Here is a 22,381-nt window from a genome sequence, read left to right as displayed (position 1 = left end):
GATCTATTCTCTAATTCTTCACTTTTGCTTTATTAATTTATGATGGATAAAAGCAACGCTGAGCCGTTCTCATTAACTTTTCAAATGTCACTTAATATTTTTCCATTAAAAAACTTGACTGAGTTGCATATGAATCCACTTTTTAAAAAGAAAAAGAAGAAAAAAAGTTTATTATTAAACAGTTTGGTATTTTCCCAGGAACATTGCAAGTTGTCTTTCTCTTTACTGCTTGATTTAAACGAGATCCTTCTCAACTCATTTCACATGGATGATCTTAGTTTTGATATAGAGCAAGGAAGAGAGAGACAGAAAAGGCAATATTTTATAAACCCCTCTCTTCTCCCTCCAGTTCAAGTTTTAGGAAAGTTTCTATTAAGGCATTTCACAAAAAGCCCAAAGACATTTCAATAAAAATTTATTGAAACTTCAGTGACTTTTAAAAGGGGGAGGGGGAAATTACAGAAAATTCCAAGAACTTCTTGACAATTATATAACACAAAGTATACCTTCATTTTTCTTTTAACCAGCTCTGAGCAGCTGACTTTCAAGCCATTAAAATATGCACCCACTCAAACAAAGACAACAATAAGCATAACAGTAGTAAAAATCCATTGTGATTTTGACACACCAAGGGAATTGGAAAATAATATCTTTTTAAAAGTAAAGAAAAACCTAGATTCTTCATCTCTCTCTCTCTTTTTTTTTTTCCCCCTTTCAAGTCACAGGAGAAGTGTGTTGTCATTTTATTAATTTTTTTTTTTTTTAAATTTTATACTGGGAGTAGCACTTTTAACACTGAAAAACAAGAGTTAACCGCTACAATGGCACTTTCCTTTCATTCTTTCTTAAGTTCATTGATTTTTTTTCTTCTTTTTCTTTTGCATTCAGCTCTTTTTTTAAAAAAATCAGTTAAGTTTTTGCATGGTGGTGAACCAAAAAAAAAAAGTGATCACTTATCATTGGGGTATATTTGGTTGGTTTGTTGGTTTTAGGTGTATTTTTAAAGGAAGTATGAACTGGAAAATGACTAAAACAAAACAGAAAAATATGCAGTCGTATTTACAGAGATATGTACACTGTCAATAAATTAAAGTTTAATTTTGAGTATTCATATTCCACTTATTTACAAGTTATCAAATAATTACATAAATACTTTGTTTTAATAATAGTGTCCACTTTTTTCTTCTCATTATGTTTAAACCTTGTTATTGCATATACAGTAAAAGAGGGAAAGCTGTAATAAACCTACAGTCAAGCTACAGAGGTTTAGATAAAATATTTTTCCCTTTCCAGCTACATTTTTTATTTTTGTTGCTAGGAAGGGGAAGGGTGGGAAGAAAGGGGTAAGGATCATATTTTTTATTTGTTTTTTAATGTTTATCCCTGGGATTTTTAACAAGCATCCAAAAATAAAACAAAAAACCCCCCAAAAGCGGACTACTAGGGAACATGCAAAAAGCCATAAGGTGGCTTTGAGACATCACAATAATATGTCAAAAGACACAGCTTCCCTTAATAGAGACTAACAAGAGCTATATTTAATAACCCAGCCCAAAAAACAATATTGAAAGAACTGATATGCAAGTTACTTACACATTTTTTAGAAAAAAAAAATCACTTGTCTTACTTTATTTTTAATCCATATGTTTGTTTGCTTGCTTTACACATTGAAGAAAAGAAATAAACACCACCCACACAACCACCTCCCTGGCCTACATGTCATTGCTGTGACCAGCATGATCTTTGATAGCAGCTTCCAAACCAGCTCTTCCACCTCCAGCCCCCCCTCCCACCTTCTCCTTCGCCCATTTCAAGATACGTTTTGCTGATAAGCCAGCTGGGCTGGACCATGTGGTTTCCTTCAAACAAAGTGCACTGCGAGAGTGATTTGAAATGAGACAATAAAGGGGAACCCCCCTGTTCACCCGCTCTTCCCTCCTCCCGCCCCTAGAGGGGAAGGGGGTGCAGTGGAGAGGGGACAACACTAAGGAGACCCACTCCTGGATCTGTCTTGCTTGGATTCAAGTCCACTCACTAGACGCTGGATGTTCTGTAGGTCGCTGGTCGCTTCCTTTTCAGAACAGAGTTTGGGCGACAGGGACACGGAGCCCGAGGAGAGAGTTGAGGACCGGCTGTTGAGTTCCGAGCCAGAGTCCAACGCCACCGAAGCGGGGCTAGCTGCCAGGTTGCTGGATTTGCCCTCCCCTGTGCTGCTGGCCCCGGTGGGCAGGGCGGTGGCCAGCAGGCTGCTGCTGTCCGGCAGGGGCACGGGGATGGAGTAGGGGCTGTACCTCAATCGAGGGCGGACGGCGCTGAGGAAGGGGTGCCGGTGCACCGAGCTGCTGGCTGCGGAGGAGGCGGCGGCTGCAGCTGCCATGTAGGTGTAGGGGTAGGGAAAGAGGCTTCCGAAGGGAGACATGGCCAGGCCCTGCGAAAAGAAAAACAGAAGCAAAAGGGGTTGGCGGGGGGGGAGAAACTGTCAGTGGTTTTTCTCCCTTGGTCCATGTTCCCATGCAGCCCAGAGAGCCGGAGAGAAAACACACCGCTCCCTCAGCTGGCCACAAATCACCTCCCTGGCTGGGCAGCGTTGGGGTCTGTTTTATGGAACAGGAGAGACACACACAGACCTGCATGTCAAAGGCAGAGCAGCCGGGAGTGTGAGAATTTACACCCGGAGCAGATCAGGCCTGGGCCCTGAAGGGCACAGCCAGGCCCCCATTTGCAAGCCCCAAAGTGGAGTCACTTCAATTCATTTGGAAACACCTCCCGGGCTTTCCACAAAAGGTGCTGATCATTCAAACCACTGGGCCCAAGGCCTCTGAAAATCCGGCCATTTACACAGGAATGCGAGTGCTGAAGTTTGGGCACCGAGATCATGGTCCCTAATGGAAATTAGTGGAGATTCCCCCCCCCCCTTTTTTTTCTACCCAACCGTCTTTTTATTTTACTTTCCAGAGCCCTACAGTCTCTTTCATCGCTGACTGATGAATTTCAAATAGCACCGATTCCCCCCACCCTTCAGATCCCCAAATTCACTGCGCTTCTTTAAAACAAACGCATCAAACTTGAGGTTAGTAAGGATCACTGGAAGTAAGGAAGCCACGGAGCTTGGAAGGGAACCAGATCTAGATCAAACACGCTGCACACAAGTTTCCCAGGGGGAAATAAAAATGAAAAGACTAAAAAAAGAGACAAAGACCCCCCCCCCTTTATTTTTCTATCCTAGGTTAATTTTTATACAACCTGGTGCTTTCAACCCTTTGCAATTTTGTAAAACGCTCCCTACCGGGGTGGGGGGTGGGGTGGTTCTGACTCTGTTCTTAGTTGCAGGGGTGAAAATCAGACGTCAGAACCCAGTGTAACGAAAGGCGACTCAGACCCCCTGGGTGCTCAGGGGAAGGCAGAGCAGGGGAGGGAAAGGAACCCCAGCCCAGCAGCACCCTGAGAGTGCCAGGGTTAGGAAGGGCAGGCCTGGGGGGTACCTGAGAGGCCAGGACGTGCTGTTGGAGATGAAACGGTAGCGCAGCTGCCGACGCCCCAGAAAGTCCTTGAGCCGCTGCTGTGGCCATCACCGTGCTTTCCAGTCCGCTGACCCCGGCCGACGCCCCGGACACGGTGGCCAGCAAGGGGCCCATGCCGGCGGCCATGCTGGAGAAGGCTCCCCCCATGGCGAACTGACTAGGGTGCAGGAGGAGCGGGTGCCCGCTGCCCAGGGGGTTGAAGAACTGCTGGCCGGCCAAGCCGTGGGGGAAGCCGAGGTTCTGCAGGGGGCCCTGGCTCAGATGCGCCGGGCTGTCCGTCTGAACCGTGAGCGGGGCGAAGGGGTCCTTGCTCAGGAGCCGGGACTCATCCACCTTCGGGGCGTCCCTGAGGGGGCTTTTGAGTTCCTCGCCGCCCAGGCCTCTGGTGCTGGAGGAAATGGTGGCTGGGCTGTGCCTGGAGTCAGGGGGGGCTTTCTCAGTCCGGCTGGGGCCTTCCCTGCTCTTGCCGCCTGCCGAGTCGGTGGAGAAGAAGGGCGCTTTGGCCGGGCTGCCGCCCTTCTCCCGGGGGTCTTCCGCCGCCGCCGTGGTGGTGCTGATCTTGCCAGAGTCGCTGGCCTCCGGCAGCTGCTGCTCATCCTTGCTCTCGGCGTCGCTCTCCGCCTCGCTGGGGCACAGGTCTGAAAGGCAAAGGAGCGGGCGCTATTGCATATTCCTGGCCCGGCCAGACAGCACCTCTCTGGGCGCTCCCCTGTCCTAGGGCTGGGGGAATATTCCGTGCGAGCCTGAACTAAAACCAGAGCGAATCCTTCCACTCCAATCAGCAGAGGAACAACAGACACGTGCGTATGGCAAACTACCCCAAACTGAACGTGCCTCGGGCCAGAAGCCTCCCTCTCGCTTACACGGGGTAAATCCGAATTAGCTGCCACATAAATCTGTATTGGAACTCGGAGCAGGTCGTGGCGCGCATTGTGTGTGTATACCAAGCAAAATCCTCGATTTCCTATTCAAATGTAATTAAACAGGGTTTTTTAAAAATAACGTTATGGGATTTTTGTTTGTTTCTAAATCACTTTCTGCAGCTTTCAGACTTTTCCACCCCCCCCCCCCTGTTTAAAGACAGGAAACCCGCTGCAGGCTTTGAACAAACTCCTTCCCTCCTATCCCCAACCCCCACCCCTCCTGGCCCTGCATAAGATTCCTGGGTATTTTATCTCCTAACCTAAGTGCAACCTCCAGGTGTTAAGATCGAGTCTGTTTTTCAGATCCTCTCCCACCTCCACCTCTGCACGACTTTAAACCACACAATAAATAAAATAAACTAGGGACGTGGGGGGGGAGAGAATTGAAAAAGAAATCCAATGTCTTGGCCAACAAAACAGAAAGCCCACGGAAGATTTCAAAACCACCGCCGAGAAAAGGGGAAGAAAAATAAATCCACCGCGATTTTTCTGCAAGAAAGCAGGATTTTATAAAGGGGGACTGGGGAAAGAGCCTGCCTTTAATAACAGATTGAAACATGAATATTAATGGACTGGCTCCAGTTTTGAACTTTTGCCCCGTGGTCTGCCTTTGCTCCCTTGACTCAGGGCTGGCTCCTTTCTGAACCACAGGGAGGGGGAAGGGGGGAAAAAGAGAGAGAGAGATTCAGAGCATAGCAGCAGAAGAAAAAAAGCGAGGGAGGGGTGGGGAAGAGAAGAGGGTCTGTATATCTAAAGAGCCTTTAGCGGATGCATGTTCAAAATCATCTGCTTCGCTGTAGCCAGAAGTTTGGCCAGGAGCGAAACTTCTCCTTCACGCCAAAAGGAAAAAAAAAACACCAACCCAGAGACGGTCTCTGGCGTAGGGATCTCGAAGGTGCGTGCGGGGAACGAACCTCACCTTTCAGGTTGGATGTGCCCACCGCAGACACGGCGGGGGACGAGGACTGAGCGAAGCACTTAAAAGCGGTCTGCTCGCTAGAGGATTCATCGGAGGTGCCGTTCTCCTTTTTCTGCCTCTCGTCATAAGCTCTCATGGACTGCAAGGTCAGCTGCTTTCTGGGGGGACAGCGAGGGAGCAGAACCTCTTCAGGGGGCTTTTTCGCTCACCCAGGACTTCAGTTAACCTGCTAACTAGCACAACTGCCCGTCTGCACCCCGCCACCCCCTTCTGGTTGCAGCATGATGGGGGCCACGGAATCTTTGCACTAATAATGACTTTGTAAATTTCAGATTTCCCCCCGTGTGCTTGGTGGGGATTGGGTCACATTTATTACGGATCAGGGTTCATGGAAGGAATAAATTTTTTGCAGGCAGAATTAAAACGCTCCGGATTGTCTGCTAATGAGAAGAGATTCTTGGAAGCTGTTAGCATCAGTACTTAGCTAGGGCAGAGTATTAAATAAATGAGGAGGAAAAAAATAATTCCCAAGCGATTAGCTTTTAAAATGTTAGGATGTTCCTGGGATATCAGGCATCTTAATGGTTGCTAAGATTGCTAGGAAGTGGTTATTTTGCTAGGTACTTTATGTAATCTTTTCACCAGCAATTAACCCGGAGTGAAATCTATTTATATTTAGAGAGAAATTAGAAATAATTTCCGTCTTGTGGCTTCAGTGTGGGTTTTGTTTTCACACTCTGCTGGGGGGGACGGGGACGGGAGGGAGGGTTAAAGAACCAATATTTTTCATCTTGAAAATTGATCGGAAATTGATAAAATACCACCTCCCCAGTTAAATAAAAAGCCTCTTTGTTAGGGCATTAAAACACGTCTGTTGCCACAATAACAATAAAAAAATGTCCTAGACAATTTTATAATCAGGGTGCCATCTCTATAAAAGAGATGTACTATATTTTCTCTTCAGTATAGAAAGGGGTTTTTAACACCCCTAGGAAGTTACCAATTTGGTATACTATGGCATGTAGTTAGCCGTGGGCTCTCAAATCTATACTTCATTCCTCCTATTTTTCAAAGCCAGCTGCAAACACATGCTTTAATATCCTTCTCTTTTAAGAGAGAGTTCTATCCTTGCCCGTATGTCATTTTCTTAAAATACCAATGCCACTTCTCATATCAATCCAATGCAATATAGAAAATAAAGGTAAAAACACAATCGAATCACCCGCAATCTGTTTTGCTTTATGAAACAAACTCTCCTTATTCAATCTGGCGGGGGGAAGGGACTAGTTTGGAGCAAGCTGGAAGTTATCTTGACCTCTGGACATGTTCTAAAGTTGGCAAAATAGAAAGAACAGGACAGGACAACTTTTCAGACTTACCTTTTCTCCCTCCTTCCATTCCCGGTGTCGCGAAAACCTTTGGCAAAGGGATTGTTGTCAATTTTTAATTGGGTTATCTAAAGAAAGAAAAAAAAGGTGGGGAGAGGCCACAAAGTAAGCCACCTACATTTTCAAAATCTCCTCCCTCCCCTGCAGTACATACAGCAGGAGGTTTCCTCTTCAAGAGACACAGCGCATAAATCAATACGCGGAGGGGCAAAGATTTTTGCGTTTGTAGGGGCAAGCAGACGACTTGGTGGATCTATACGTTTGAATACTCTGGCTTCGCACAGTTCTAAAGACACTTTTGTCTCCTCAGTTTCACAGACTGGCTTAGTCAAGTCAATCGCACAGAATGGCTTGCCACTGAAAATGCCCAGGGTTGCTAATACCGCGCTGGAAGGAAGGAGTGCACTGCGATTCATTAAAGTTATGCCTCAGTTTAAACTCTTTAAATGCTATAATTAAACCGCAAACGAATCAGAGCCACCCCCTTGCTATATAATAAAGTACTTTATATAGTTATATTGCACAGCGTGTGCTGGGGGAGGCGAATATAGAGCTGATTTTATTGAAAACGCCTTGTAATGCATCAAGATTTTTTGGATTAAAAAGCACTGGGTTTACCCGTGAAAACATTTGTTTTCGCTTAGCCGCTTTACATTTTTAAAGCCTGTTTAAAGAATCGGTGGGGCCCGGGAGATCTTAAAGAGACACTGGGCAGATTGAAGCCCCCCCTCCAAGTTTGCGGCGTGCCTGTAAATTCGAGGCGCGGGGTTTACACTAGAAAAATGCACCAAGGGTTTCATTTACAAAATCGGGTAAGAGGGACGGGTATTTCATTTATTTATTGCAATCCCAACAACCTGCAGCTCCCTAAAGCATAACTTATGCCTTCTGTTTGGATTCCCTGAACTCTGCGTGGTATCTCCTCGGTCTATAAAGTTAAACCCAGCACTCATCGATTGCACGAAACTAACAAAGGTCTGGCTAGGTGAGTCGCGGAATGTGGGTTCTGACCTCTCGGGCAAGATCGCCAAGATAGAGCAGGAGGCGAGGGGCACTTTGCCTCCATTACAATAGGCTTTACACACACTTTCATGGCAATGAGACAAGTACATTTAGTTCTTATTCTGCAACGAAATCAGGCTCCTCTGACGGCTACAAGCGAGCACCGCTGCTAGCAAGTCCCAGTGCAAAATCCAGCCTCATCTCGCCTGCATACATTTCCCTGCGATTTCTTTACAAAAAAGCACGGCTGCGGAACCAGCGTAAACTGCCCCCCCTTCCCCCAAATGACAAATCGCTCTTTAAAACAGAATAATTAGGGGGTGAGGAATTTCCCTCCAACTTTTAAAATATTCATCTCGTGGGATAATAGAAGGGGGGCGCACAAGGATTTACAGATCGCAAAACTGCAGCGACTCAGCCAGGTGCTTTGAATCCAGCACTTTCTAGTTTAACAAAAGAAGTTATAACGTGTGTGTGTGTGTGGGGGGGGGGAATAAAAAACCGCCAGTTTGGGTTCTTTGGTTCCCGAGCCCTGTCTCCGTTGTCCTAAATTCAGCATTCAACAATCTGCCACATATAACTCCTTGGGTGCAACCGATCCACTGGCAGCCTGGAAAGCAGAAGTCTGGCGCGCTACAACTTTTGTCCACACTGGCTCGTTCAGCCCTTAAAGCTAAACTCTGCTAGAGAGCTTCGCTGATCAGAACCTATGCCCCCCACCCCCGAATCAATAATAACAGTAATAAAAACACTGCCGGACAGAAATAATAATAGAAAGCAAAGGTGCTTTCCAGCCTTATCCCCAGTGTTGTTAAAGGAGGTAAACTGGTGCAAAGGCCAAAGGCAATGCAAACGACAGCACCCGCTCTGGCCTGTCTTTCTAAACACCGATCCGATTGAAAGTCACCCCCCCACACACACACACACACACACCGACCCTGTTACTCGTATTTAATCCACACCGAAAACACAGATACCCTCCCTCACGTGCACACTCAATGTAAACCCTCCCGTTTGAAATAACATTTCCAAGGCAAATTGGACGCGCGATATTAGGAGCCTTGTTTGCACTGCAAAAAATGGGGGCAGACTTCCTGATTTTCCAAGCAACAAAGCACCAGAAAAGCTGTATTAAAAGCCAGCACGTAAAAGGACTCGCCTTACCTTATCATTCTGGTATGCGGTCACCGCGATGAATTCAGTTTCGGGGAATACATAGGTTCTGAACGTACTGTAGGGCAGCTTCAGTATGTCGTTGGCTCGGACAATATGAAATCTCGGTTGGTATTTGTGCATGGAGTTTAAAATTGTCTGCAATCGCGGGGGGGAGGAGGGACACGATCAGATACAAAAACAACAACAACCGGACTTACAAGAGTGATCGGTTGTGAGGATTAATTTGTTCCCTCTCCTTTCCCAACGCACACCTTACAGTCCCCACACGTTGACAGCTGCCCTCCTCAGTTTTCAATTAATATACAGCTCTCTATGCATTTTGAAATCGACCAGCATTTTGGCAGCCGATGGGGGAGGGGGAGAATCGTTTGCGAGAAGGACAAAATGTATTTTAATTTAAAAAACAATCAGGGGCCTTAGTTGTAACTAATTGGCGGCCCCAATCCACTTAAGGCCTTCTGCGAAGAGCAAAAATTTATCATCTAATCAAATCACAGCCAGCAAATGCAATCTTCACAACATTAGAGATTCCCCAACTCCCTGCTCCTATGCAGTCTTCCCAAGGAGAGAGAGAAGATCATTTAACTTATTTTAGCACTTATCAGCCTATTTGTTTGATTTAATTATTAAGTTAGTTTTTATCACTGCACACCCAGTAAATGTAATGGAGTGGGCAGAAATGAATGGGCCCCTTGACCTCCCATTTTTGTGTCTGTTTATTTTCTCTCTGACTTGCATTATAGTATCTTGATTCATATATATTTAAATGTTTGCATTCCCGGGCATTTAAACCCTTTATACACATCCTCATATAACTTCCCACAGTAAAAATGTGATCATCTCTATTTTAAAGCCAATGTTGCCTCCAATGAGTTTCTCGATGTACCAAGATTGAAATTAGTATATTCATCAAAAGGGAAATAAATAAGTTACATTATAAACTGGACAAGTGGGTGTTACAGAGGAGGGTTTTTTTTTTAATTATTTCCACAAATCTATTCTTTATCGAGTTAAAATCAATGCAAAAGCTGCTTCTTTCGTTTTAATCTTTTTTCTTTTTTTCCCCTCTTTGAAACCCCCTCCTGCAATATTCCAGATCTGTTCGATTATGTACGCTTCACCCTCTTTGCAAACTCAGTGGCTGGTTCTGTTGCAAATTGTATTATGTGGGGGTGGGAGGGAAGGCATGAAAGAAAAAGTAAGAGAAGAATCAAAAGGAAAAGGAACTTACAAATCCATGCTTGTCAGAGATATTGTTAGTCAGTTTAAGTTTGTGGAAAGTGACGACTTTGGACATCCATTGTTCTCCTGTAGCCGGACTGTCCGGGTGGATGTACATTCTCTTTGGCATTTCAGGGTCAGCTTTGCCGGCTACCATCCACCGGGAATTATGGAATTTATATCTACAATCATCAGCCGCCACAATATCCATCAATAAAATGTACTTGGCCTTTTTATCCAGCCCAGTGCATCTCACTTTAAATGGAGGAAACATTCTCCTAGGGATATAGAGAGGAACAGGCAGACAGAAAAAAGACAAGATAAAAAAAAAATACCATACAAACAAAAAAGACCCCCCCACACACAATAAACGCCTATATCCCGGTGCCATTTCAACCAGTAATTTTATGTCTCAATAGCAAAAGGCTCTGAAATAAACACGATTTACCCCCACCAGCCCCGAAAGTGTGTGTGTGGTTTTTTTTTCAATCGCTTAGAGGTTTCAAGAGAAAATTCTTCCTCAAAAAAGCATGTGTTGAGGATGGGTATATTTCCCTATAATCGCCACACATTCCCCGCCCTCCACTCCCAAACTTCAAAGCCTGACATAGCATTTGGATCTTGCCGCGATTTGTATTTATTTGATTTTATTTCCCTGAGTGCTACACAAAGGAACATGGGAAGCCATTGGTTAATGTGTAAAATGTTCTGCATTTTTAGGAGTCATTCCATTAGCTGTGGGGGCGAAACAAGATTTCTGCTGGGGCCGGAAGAGAGCCACAATGTTCTACGTAAGTGTGAAATTCAGAATCCAATAATGTCTCCATGCAGGAGAACATATCTGAGCAGGGTTCCTTGCAAACCACATTCCCCTTTGCTCCCATGTCCAGTTCTAAACTGCGACAGGATACCACAAATTTGCTGTTTATTATGCCGAGTGGTTGGCATTCAGCAATCTTCACTTAAAAGGAAACGCATGACTTTGCAACAAATAAGAAGTATCTAATACTCTTCCATCTTTCATGCAAAAGTTTGGCCACAGAAAAAAGGGGGGAGGCGGTAGTGTCTATAGGGACAATTTTCTCCCGCTCTCAGTTCTTTTGTGGCTATACAATCTACAAGTCATGCAATAAAAAAAAAAATCTAGAAATGAAATCTTACTATTATACGCATTATAGGATTACTTCTCAGGAATGGTTCGTTAAGAATTATTTGCTCTTGCAGATTACATATGAATTAGAAGTGTTTATAATAAAATACAGTTAAGGACGATTAATTGTGTATCTATGTATGTATATATATATATATATAACGCATATGCGTGTATTATTAGTATACACATTATATAATACTCACACATATAACATACCCACATTCATATTTAATATACGTCTGTGTGTGCCCTCATAAATGAAGGAAGATAGCCAGATTGCTAGATAGATAATATACACATCAATGTATATATTCTAGAATACCAAAATTGCTCGCAAAACCTTCTCTAGGGCAGAAACCTATAACTCTTGCTGTGTGTGTAAGATTATTATTTTCTTTTTTATCAGTTTATGTATTTCCAAATACCATTAATCAGCACAAAAGCTTGTATAGATCTCAGTAGAAACACAGACTCATAAGGAAGCAACTGAAAAAGAGAAGTAATTTCATCTAACACTGCTGTGTTTACTTCAAGAGCAGAATTATGCCCCCTTTCCCGTTTATAAAGGACAACATGCAGTAAAGCAGAAATCAAGCCAGTTAAAATCCGAACCAAAATTATTTGTTTCTCTTCTAATATTCCACAAAGTAACACTGAGCTGTTTTCTCACACACACGTGTGTATACACACACATCTTCACACACACAAAATCAACATCGACTATTGGTGATTCAGAAGCCGAATAGGGCCCTGCCGCTTCGTCACTTCAGCTGGCTGAAAGTTTTCATAATTCCAGAAGAAACAAGTTTTCTGGAGGAAGTCGTTGACTTTCTTTGGCACTGCATTGTGGGGTGGAGGGGAAGAAAGAGCCAAACGCACCAACCTACCTTCCTGATTTAGTGATCACCATTTCTGTGCCCCTTTTGTGGAATTGTTCCCAAAGTTCTTTGGCTTCCAGATGCACTTTGGGGTCATCTTCCACCTCTTCTTCTGGCTCCAGGGTTTTGAGAGGCCTCAGATGAGCTGCCGCCTGGTGACCCAGGGAAGAAAAGGGAATGCCAGTCTCAGCCGCCCCGACTAATTGATCCATAATCGGTTTGGCCAGAGCCCCGGGAAGGGAGAGGGCAGCCGCCCCATTGGGAGGCAAAGCCAGCGCCGGGAAGAAGGGAGGTTGGTGTCCCAGTACTGCGCTCATGGCAAAGTCCGGTGCCCGGTGAGGTAAAAAGGGATGATAAGCCATGCTTGTCCCAGGGATTACTGGATCTCTCATCGGTATACTCATCCACTCCCCCCGGATCTTCCTACAGCTGGAGGAGTCCTGGAGTGGTGTCTAACAGTACATCATGGGGGGAAAAATCACCCCAAACAGGGTGTATGTGGGGGGGTCGAGATCTACAGACACAGAGTCCATGAAACAGAAAAACCTACACACTGCAACTGGCCCAGTCAGGAGCCATAATCACTCAGGACAGCTTCTCCTGGTGGCGGCGGCTGATTAGTCTTAATGGTTTTTTTCCCGGGTGGAAGTTCTTGCATTCAATTTCAAAGGATGTAGAAGAAGAAGAAGAAAATCCAAGGATGTCGCCGCTGTGGACACGGGAGCTCCTGGAGCCTGTGTAGGTTTTATTTTCCTCTCCGTCGGTTGCAGAGGTTGAAGGGTCGAAGCCGGGTTTTCGTGCTGTGGTTTATTTTCTTGTGGCGGTGTGGGGGTCCCTTTCCTCCCTTGCACAGCTAGGCTGCAGAACAGAGCCTGGGAAGGGAAGGGGGGGATAGAAAAACAAACAAAACTCCCCACAAAACAGAAAAAGACCCCTGGCTTGATCACCCTTCTAGCAAACAGCAGCTACAAAATTTGCAGTGAAATCTCGCTTCCGTTCCCACCCCTTCCCCGCAGAGCCTTCGGATGGAGCCCTGATTCCAATAAGAATCTCTTCTTCTTCTTCTTCTTCTTCTTTCGTTTCCTTTCCCCCTTCCCTTCTCTCTCTCTCTCTCTCCCTGCCTTTTTTATTTGGAATTACACCCTGGTCTCCGCTCCGACACACTCCAGCAGAGGGGAGAGAGAGAGAGCGACTTTCAGCTCCAAGAATTCCCTGTGAGCTCTGCTTCCCTTGCACCAGATTGTATGGATGTGTTATGGGTCGCAGGGGAGCTGGAGCCTAGTTGATTGGCTCTTTGACGCTTTCGGACCAATTGTGTGGCTCCATAGGCGTGGTTTTGACAGGTCGGGTGGAGGGGGACAGAGCCGAGTTATAAAAAGAAGGTGTCGGAAACTGTAACGCTGCAGCAAAGCATCACTACTACTCCATGGCGTGTGAATATGTCAACATGATCAGAGGGGAGGGCGCAGCGAGCCACTGGGGAGAGAGCGAGAGAACCGCCTCTAGGTGGCTTCTCCGAGACGAAATCGCCCCCCTACCCTGGCTCGAGCTGCTCCAGCCCTAGAGAAGGGGGGGGCTGGGAACTGCTCGCCTGTCCCTGGAACAGAGCAGGGCTCTGTACCTCCTTCCCGTTGGCCAGATCTAGGGCTGGCCCGCTCTGGGCATTTTCATTTTCGATTTAGCAGCCGCCTGGCACAGCGGGGTTTGCATTGCCTCGCCGCCTCGCAGGACAATAGCCAGGGCAGGCGCTAAGGGGTCGGGGGGGGGGCTTGGAGCCGCATTAACGCTGCCCTGGGAGCGGCACCAGGAGGTGTGCGATTTGCGGCTGCTGGTGAACGGGCCTTAATGACCCGAGTCTCCAGGGGCCGGGGATTGTTGGCCCCAGGCCCGCGTTAGAATTGCAGGGGATACGGTTCCCCAGGACCTCCCATTTCAACACGTTACTCTCCGCCGTGTGCTAGCTTCTCCCTCGTACACACGCTGGACTCGAGTCTACAGGCCAGATACAGGGGGTGGCTATAGGCCAGAGACACATGAGGTGGCAGCTGCCCGGTACCAGAGTCAGACCCAGTGAGTTCGACTATTCTACGTGCTATGTTCGGATCCAGTCTAACGCAGGGTACGTTACAGACGCGTGCGATAGATGCCCGGTCTCCGGAGGCAATCGCTGTTACACGTGTGTGGAAGGAACAGGGGGCTCCCCTCCCGGCATGAGGTCTGGGCTAACGCCACCTCGAAAGAGGCTCACTGAAGGCGAAAGTGTCTCAAGGCCTGGCTCTTGTTCTAAATCTTTTTATCCCTCTATCGCCAAGTCTTGCAGCGGGGGGGAGGAGGATATCGGACTCAGGGATCGCCTTTACGACATGCAGTCTCCCGCTCCCTGCTCTTTTCTTCACCCGAGTTTTATCTGCACAGGAATCTTCTAAAGCAAACCGTGCAATCTGGCTCTCCGGCCTCTGATATGGCTGGGTCCTTGCCCCAGTGGCTTCTAGGGGAGACTGCGGGATGGGGGGGCGAGGGGTAGTTTTGTTAAGCAGTGGATTGTGCTAGCAGTTCATGCTGGCGCCGAATGGGTTACTCCGCAGCCTAGCGCCTTCCCACCCCTCCTCCTCCAGATGGGTGCGCAGGGAGAAGACGGGAAGTGCAGTGCTATTCTCCGTGCTCTTGGGGGGGGGTGGGAATTTGGTGGGGGCTGGAGAGGGCAAGCCTTGAAATAAAGCACAACCAGGCCTTCTCTGGAGTACCCCAAACCCCTGCTGACTTCAAGGGGTTGTTAAGGAATGCAGGATCGGGCCCTAGCTAACATACCTCTCCTGTGTCCTTCCACCCCTGCTTTAGGGAGATCAGAGCTGCGCTGGCTTTGTATTGGCAGTGAATGTTCCTTTGGGAAGGACAAGCAAGTCATATCTTGCGGATGGGGCTCGTGTGAGAGAGAGACAGAGCAGGAAATATGTGGAGTTTGGAGTGTGTCTGTGGGGAGGGGGGGGATGGAGCTAGTGGGGGTGGGAGGGAGGAAATGAGCAGCCAGAGAAATCAGACAGATGTACAAGCTGGGGTGGAGAATGTCACATTTTTTGGAGCCCCCCCCCCCACACACACACACTCCGCTTAAAGAAAGGGAACTATATGCTAGGAGCAAACCAGAGAGCGAGAGCGAGCCGGCAGTGGCATTGTGGCCTGTAGATGTAGATAGCAGCGGAACATCTAAAGTGATTAGCTCTTCTAACGTTGCATTTTTGACGCACATGGTTAAGAGCGCTTGGCGCCAGCCTGGTGAAATCCCTGTAGTAACCAGCGTCTAGGATCACTTTGCATTCACCAAAATATCTCCCCTTCAGTCTCAGGCGAGGGCAGAGGAGGGGGGCAGGGACCAGGCCTTCAAAGGCGATGCGGGTGGATGGGGGGGAGGGGGAGGGAAGAGCGTCGCATTTTTGCGAACCCAAACGCTTGGACCCTCTAGTGATTCTAGGGGCCAGCTAATCCCCTTGGTTATCGTTCTCAACTAGTTATGGCAGACAGAGAAAGAGAGAGAAAGCGATTGCAGATCCTTCCTCCGGCCCCTGCTAGAAATCCGTGATTCCGTGTCATTCATCCCCTCTCCTGGCCATCACAACGAGGATGAGGCTAATAAAATAATTAATAGAACCATCAAAATAAGCAAATCTCTGCTCTGCAAAACTGGTGCATTCAAAGTTTCCAGAAATCCAGGAGTTCTTTAAAAGCAACCCCTACGAGGTCTCCAGTGTTTGCACGACGTTGTCTGGTGGTGTATCTGAAGTGTGTATAGATACACACATCTATCTCTGTGTGTATAGATATCGATATGGGGTGTGTGTGTGTATTTGTATATATATCTCCGTGTGTGCATGCAGAGAAATAAGCACATCCTACACACACCCAAAGAATGATCTGCACATACACACAGGAGATAATTGTGGGCTTGGGCTGGGTTTTTAAAAGTTTCGGTGCAGGACTGCAGACTTAACCCCCTTGGAGTAACGTCGCTTATAAATCCACCACCCCTGCTAGGGAAACCAAACGCAGCGGCAGAAAGAAAGAAGTTCATTTATATTTTTCCACGCAGACCCTCCCTCTGCCAAATACCCCCCCCCGCCCCCTCCCCATTTACTAGGCACGGAAAATGTTTGTGGATTATGATTTCCAATTGCAACGTCTTGCTAATGGTGTACAAACTTCCGCCAATTATGAGTGACCTCCCAGACGAAGCCCCCCGGAGACTCCTATTATGAAGAGATGCTGCACTAATCTAGGATCAAAAGCAGGAAGGTGCGAACTCCCTTTGTCTCTCCTCGGCCGCCTCATTCCCCCTCCTGTGTGTGATAAATCTACACTGGCGCCGACTGCGCGCTGGGTGATTAATTTGCAAGCAAACAAAAGGGACCTGATGGCCAGCCATCTTAGTTAAATATTGGCCAGCGCTTCCAGCTACTTGTTAGCCCCCTTTCTTGCAAGGAAAGCGACAGGGTCGAGCCCCAGCACAAAAGCGAAGGGCGGTGCGCCAGGCCAAGGGAGGGGAGCAGGGCCAGAAAGGTTGGGAACCTGGGCCGATCAGAAGCAGAGCAGATAACGTGGCGAGATAAGGCTGGCTTTTCCCTGCCTCGTTTGAAGCCCGGGAACGAAGCATGTTAGACGCTATCTTGCTCTTCAAAGAGGCATTGAGATGTTTTCTGTCTCTTGGAGGAGTGGTTAGGCCAGGGCCCCCTCTAATCTTTTAACACAACGGCTGCGATAGCGAAGGCCGCAATAAAATAAATAAATAACCCGGTGGTACCTTCCCTGTCCCCTCTGACCCTGAGCCGATCAAACGTCCACAAGCCCCTCGGCTCCCCGACGGTTTCATCCACGAGCACTTTGCCTTAGCTCTGCTCGCGTCAGGCTTTTCCTTCTTCTCTTGCCATACACGCTGAAGAGGCTGCGGCAGGCAGGCCTGGCCCTTAGCTTTGGCCTTGGGGACCCTTGTTCGGCGTCCCCTTTCAAGGCGAATAGCCCATTCTAAGTCTACCTGCGTGTGTGCGCCAGTTACTGTGCGCTCCGGGGGCACCGTGTAGTATAGTTGTGAGCCTAGATTCTGTATGGGAGTGTGTGCACGTGTGCCTGTGTACGTGCACTGTGTGCGCGCGCTCGCTCTCACTAGGTAGATGTAGATTTGTGTGCGCACTGTGTTTGCGCGCGCACTGTGCCTGTGGGCACGATATATATGGATATTTGTGTATGTGCTTGTGTGTGTGTGTATATATATATATATATATATCATTGCTCCATATACGTGTGCATTATGTATGCGCATATCTGTATGTGTTTGGCTGCCTGCGTGCATATATATTTGCATCATGTGTACAGTGTGTCCCATGCGTGTGTATTTGCATATGTGCGGATGCACGATGTATACACGCATGTGTATCTGTTTAGATGTCTGTGTGCACTATGTGCCCCGTGTGTATTATGCCGCCGTATAGGTCCCTTTGGGTGTGGGGGTCTGTGTTTGGATATGTGTGTATTTCTAAGTGGATGTGAGTCTGTCTGTGCATTGCGCATCTTTTCTTTAGATGTTTATTTGTGGGCATCGCTGCATGAGTTCACCGCGCGAGCACCTGTAGGTGTGCGTGAAGCTGCGCTTGTGCATTGGAGGGGCGAGAGGGGTGTGTGTGTCTGTGCACCTGGGCATGTGTGGGTGCCCATGTGCATGGCGCTGCTGCCTTTCGTTCCACCCCCTCCTCCTCGCCCCCGGGGCCCTCGCTCATGTCTGAGGCTCTTTGAAGGAGCCGGAGCCTTGGTGGCCGAGCGCTGTTTATCTGAAATAAAACGGACTGGGCGAGTTTGCTTTGGCACGTTTGCTGTAAATATTCTCCCTCGCACGTGTGAGGTCTGGCGAGCCACGATTACACGCTCATTCCTACTTAAACTTTCACCCCCATTCGCCGGCCCTTTCACTCCAGCAGAAGGTGTCACTAACTAGGAAGCGGTGTTGACACAACCGCATCCTCGCTTCTCATTGAAGGGCTCAGTCCTAATTAAGTAGGTTCCTTAGGGGGGTTAGTCAATATGCTCGGACTAAATAAACTTTTACGGGGGAGGGGGAATTGCTCGCGCTCTCTCACTCCTATCAAGACCTTATTTTAATGAGACTAGCCCAATTTAACACTCAATTTAAGCCAAAACTTTCCAACCGGGATTGCCTAAAGTTAGACCTCCCAAAACCCAGCACCTTTAAAACCCCAGCCGCTTCGATGGAAGATGCCTAAATATGGGTTTTAGGAGCCGGTCTGTAAGCACCTAGGTCTCGGAATGGCGCTCCGGGGCTTTTAGCGGGTTACTGTTTGGTTGGCAGAATTGTCTTATCTGCTTAGAATGTCACACTTGCAAGAAAAGCACTAGCTAGAGGCTTCCACTTGAAACCGACCAAGAGACCCTCAAGGCACCACCCCTTACGTTCCTGGAGGTGCTGGAGAGTTTGCTTGAACTTTATCGTATACCGAGTTGAAAGGGAGTCCGATTAGGCCCAGCCGGCCGCGGCTAAAATCCAAAGGTAACATGCAATAAAAGGGAAGACTGCTCAGTGACTCAGATTAGGACTAGAGCATGTCCATTGAATACAGCGATTTGTCAAACCCTTCTCCAGCAGCGGAGGGAATGCGATTAGTTAACATTCCTACTGAAGGACAGGACGGCTCTTTGACCAGATTCACGGGATAGTGGAGCAGCACCGAGGGCTTATGGTACAAGGAGAGCACCTCACTTCTGAGTGATGGGTGGCCCCGGGTCTGATCAGGCTCCTTTCAATTACACGACCTTCACAAATGTACTAAAAGAAATCATCTAGATTGTCTTTGTCTGTTTTATGGCCTCCTTCCTCCCAGGCCCTCTCCCCGGTTGCTTACAAGAGCTGGGACCCGTTTCACCCTTCAAGCCCGCATCTCAGGCCCTGAGTAGCCTTGACTTACTCAAGGTGCTTTCCATTTGGCCGGGTATAAAAAGCAATGTAGCTTTCCTGTAACTTACATTTACATGTCCTTTGACAGGGGCTTTGAATTATTGATCAGGGCAATTTAGTGCAACAGTCAGATGTGTGTGTTGGGTGTGTACAGAAGTAGAGATAGTCAAAGTTGTCTAGCTAGGGGCTATACAGCATGATGTTTAGCCTATAGACACGCTTTGGCGCCAGTTGGTTTAGGCTCTCCATAAAGCACCATACGGTACACAAGCAATCCGCACTGATTTGTTTGGTGGGGTTGGTTTTTTTCCTCCCCAGTTTTTGCCAATATGTTGCTGGCACAGTCTAAGTGAACGCGCTCACCCCTTTCTAATGATCATCTTTCTTTCACCAGCGGCGATGAGGTAGAAACGATGAATAGCTAACGCTGTGGATTAGGTTAAAAGAAAAGACACACACACAGTTGTCTTCTCAGGAAGTTGAGCTAATTGTCGGTTCCTATTTTCGAGCAGATCTGTCTTTTCAATGCCTGCTTTTTGTGTGTGTGTGTGTGTGTGTGAGAGAGAGCGAGAATGTTTTATTCAATTACTTTAACACACACACACACACACACACACAAAATGAAGAGAATGGAGGGTTCCTGTAACAGGAACCCGCTAGTATGCAAGATGCTACATACCCCCCACCCTCCATGCACACACACTTTTCTTGTATACCCTGTATAACAAGGCACTCGAGACTACACAGTAAAGACGCTGATTTTTATCTGCTTTGACCATCAAACGCGTTCTTTTTAGCCAGACACAGCCCTGAAGCCTCTTTCCCATCTCTCCCACAACCCCCTTCCTCGAGTTTTTGGTACAGCTGAAGGTAAGTGCTCGCGAATGCCTGTGTGTTCGGATGCGGAGCGTTCCCCCGCAGTCTGGAGACGGGTGCTGCAGAGGGGAGCGAGGTTTAGTGACTGTCAGAATGAAACGGACAAACCAGCGCTTCCAAATAGGCTTATGCATCCCAGAGAGTCAGTCTCTGTCTCCGCAGCAGCACTGCCTGCGAGAGTAAAACCAGCTGAACTGAGACATCTTGCTTTTGTTTTTAAGCATTGCTTCGAGGTGCCATGAAGGCACCAGGCAATCGATTGCTACCGAGGTTCCCCCCCCGCCGGAGGGGAGGTGGGAGAGGGACATCTGTAGCAGAAGAGCATGGCAAATCTAATAGGGGCTACAGTCAATAGGGAAATGACAGGCCGAAGAAGAACTGGCTTCTTCAAATCTGCTGAACTAACACTCGCCCTATAGCAGCGGACACGTTTTCTCAATTTAAGCCGGGTATCCATTACTATTTTCCTTACTGGGTTTCAATTAAAGAGACAAAAAGCATGCACTGAGGGCAGGAGATAAATGAAAGGGAAGACGAAGCTGCGGGCAAGTCCCTTTCTCCTCGCTGGGTGTGTTACCAAATACGAGCGATTTACTTCCCCAAACAGAATCAACCAACAGAGCTGCATGCCAGGAAAGGGGGAACCCGTTTGCAAACCTGTCCTGAGACTGGAAGGCGCTTGGAGAGGGGGGGAGGCGCCGCTACCACACCACCATGCAAGGCCTAGAATATTGCCTGGTAAAATACAGACACCCTCATTGCCAGAGAATTAGGTAGATTCATTCAGAGAACCATAATCCCCCCGCCTAAGGATGGCAACTTTCTCTCCGTCTTGATTCCATCATATCTACACATGGTTCTCTCCAGTTAAATCAACAGCGGGATCGCACTGAGATCTATCAATAAGTAATTCAGAAGAAGCAAGTCACGGGAGGGAAGGGATAGTTGTTTCCCGTTCCTTGTAATGCTCCTTCATCTATTTGGTAGGAGCAGTTAAACCCCCTGAACTTTTTAAAAAAAGCATCTCGGTACTTAGAGTATCTCTGCATTTTAAAAGCTGTACGTTCTTTACTAATAGGAACCCGAGCGGTTGTTCTTTTTTTTCAAGGCAGCCTTTTAAGCTGTATATGTTTTCAAAGCACTCCTGTAATTGAAGATCTAAGATTTACAGTATCGCTACACAAACCAGAAAGCCTGGTGTAGGACAGATAGATTCAGAGACCGAGAGCTGTCTTTAATTAAGCATATGACTTCCAGAGTCCCAGTATCAAAGGAGAGTTTCCCCCTCAAATCATTAAAAATGTATTTAGATTGCCGGTATAAGATGTACATAAACGGCACATTATTAAAAACAAAACAAAAAACTTGGATCAATTTCCACTAAACTACTTGAGCTCCCCCCCCCCTCAAAAATAAATACATGGGACATATGCGCTATTCTGGTCATACACCGTTCTAATATTGATAGTGTAAAATGCTCAGAGTGAATAAGTAGGAATTAGTCTGCTCTGAACTCTTTCTTTAGGTACAATTATGGGGATAGTTTATTTGAACCAGGGGGAGAACAGAAAGCATATCATTTACTATTCTACTTTCAGTTATATACCCCCCCAAACATTAAACTATGAATATAGATTGGCAAGAGATAGGAAAAAAAAACAGACTTCTAATTTGTAAATCCTACACATTTCTTTACGGGGGGGGGGAATCCAAGAATTGATCAGATCTTCACTTTAGAAAGTTTAGTGATGAATTCTGTTCCCCTTTGACAGTACATCAGCAATTTGCATGTTAAGGGCAAAGTGCATGGTACAATGTGCCATGTCTCCACCACCTTACTCGCATTCAGTGGAGTAGCATCGGGGAAGATTTAAGATAAAGACACAGGAGCCACATTTGTATTGTTCCCCATCCCATCCCTGGGAAGCGTGGAACTTCTTTGATAGCACGGACTTCCCCGCGATGTAAAACTCACGCATCCCAGCCACGTACGGCTCAAACTGGTAGTGTCACATAAATATAGAACATCCCTACAGAAATCAGTGGGGTTTCTGTAGGATTGGTTACGTCAGGACATTATCACGACGACATGCCGCGTGACAGCCACTCCAGGGAGCTGAGGTTTTGTACAGACAGTTCCCATCACTTTTACTGCGCGCTTTGCCCTTTCCAATCCTGCTCGTTCGCAGCTGGAAGGGGACAAATTCATCCAGGTTTATAATCTGGCCAGAGCAGCTGCCGCCAAAGGTGTGTACCATTCATTTTCATGTGAGTAAGTTTTATACGGAATCACAGAAAATGATCTTGGCTGTTTCCGTCTCTCCTTGGAGTCTGTTAAACCTTTCCTGGATATTGGTACCCCTTTTGTCTAT

The 22,381-nt window shown here is 47.1% G+C and overlaps 1 protein-coding gene across 1 annotated transcript; it reads right to left on the bottom strand.

The window, feature by feature from the left end:
* Positions 1-398: 398 nt before the first annotated feature.
* TBX3 (T-box transcription factor 3) lies at positions 399-13,555 on the bottom strand. The gene is made up of 7 exons (XM_034791178.1): positions 12,191-13,555; positions 10,161-10,428; positions 8,918-9,064; positions 6,743-6,819; positions 5,364-5,521; positions 3,483-4,159; positions 399-2,428 (listed from the first exon to the last, which is right to left on the bottom strand). The coding sequence occupies exons 1-7, from the start codon at positions 12,583-12,585 to the stop codon at positions 1,985-1,987; spliced, it is 2,166 nt and encodes a 721-aa protein (XP_034647069.1). The 5' UTR covers positions 12,586-13,555; the 3' UTR covers positions 399-1,984.
* Positions 13,556-22,381: the final 8,826 nt, after the last annotated feature.

The sequence above is a fragment of the Trachemys scripta genome, chromosome 15 (assembly GCF_013100865.1).
Source record: "Trachemys scripta elegans isolate TJP31775 chromosome 15, CAS_Tse_1.0, whole genome shotgun sequence".
NCBI classification, from domain to species: domain Eukaryota; kingdom Metazoa; phylum Chordata; order Testudines; family Emydidae; genus Trachemys; species Trachemys scripta.
This window is presented reverse-complemented; position numbering and strand designations above follow the sequence as displayed.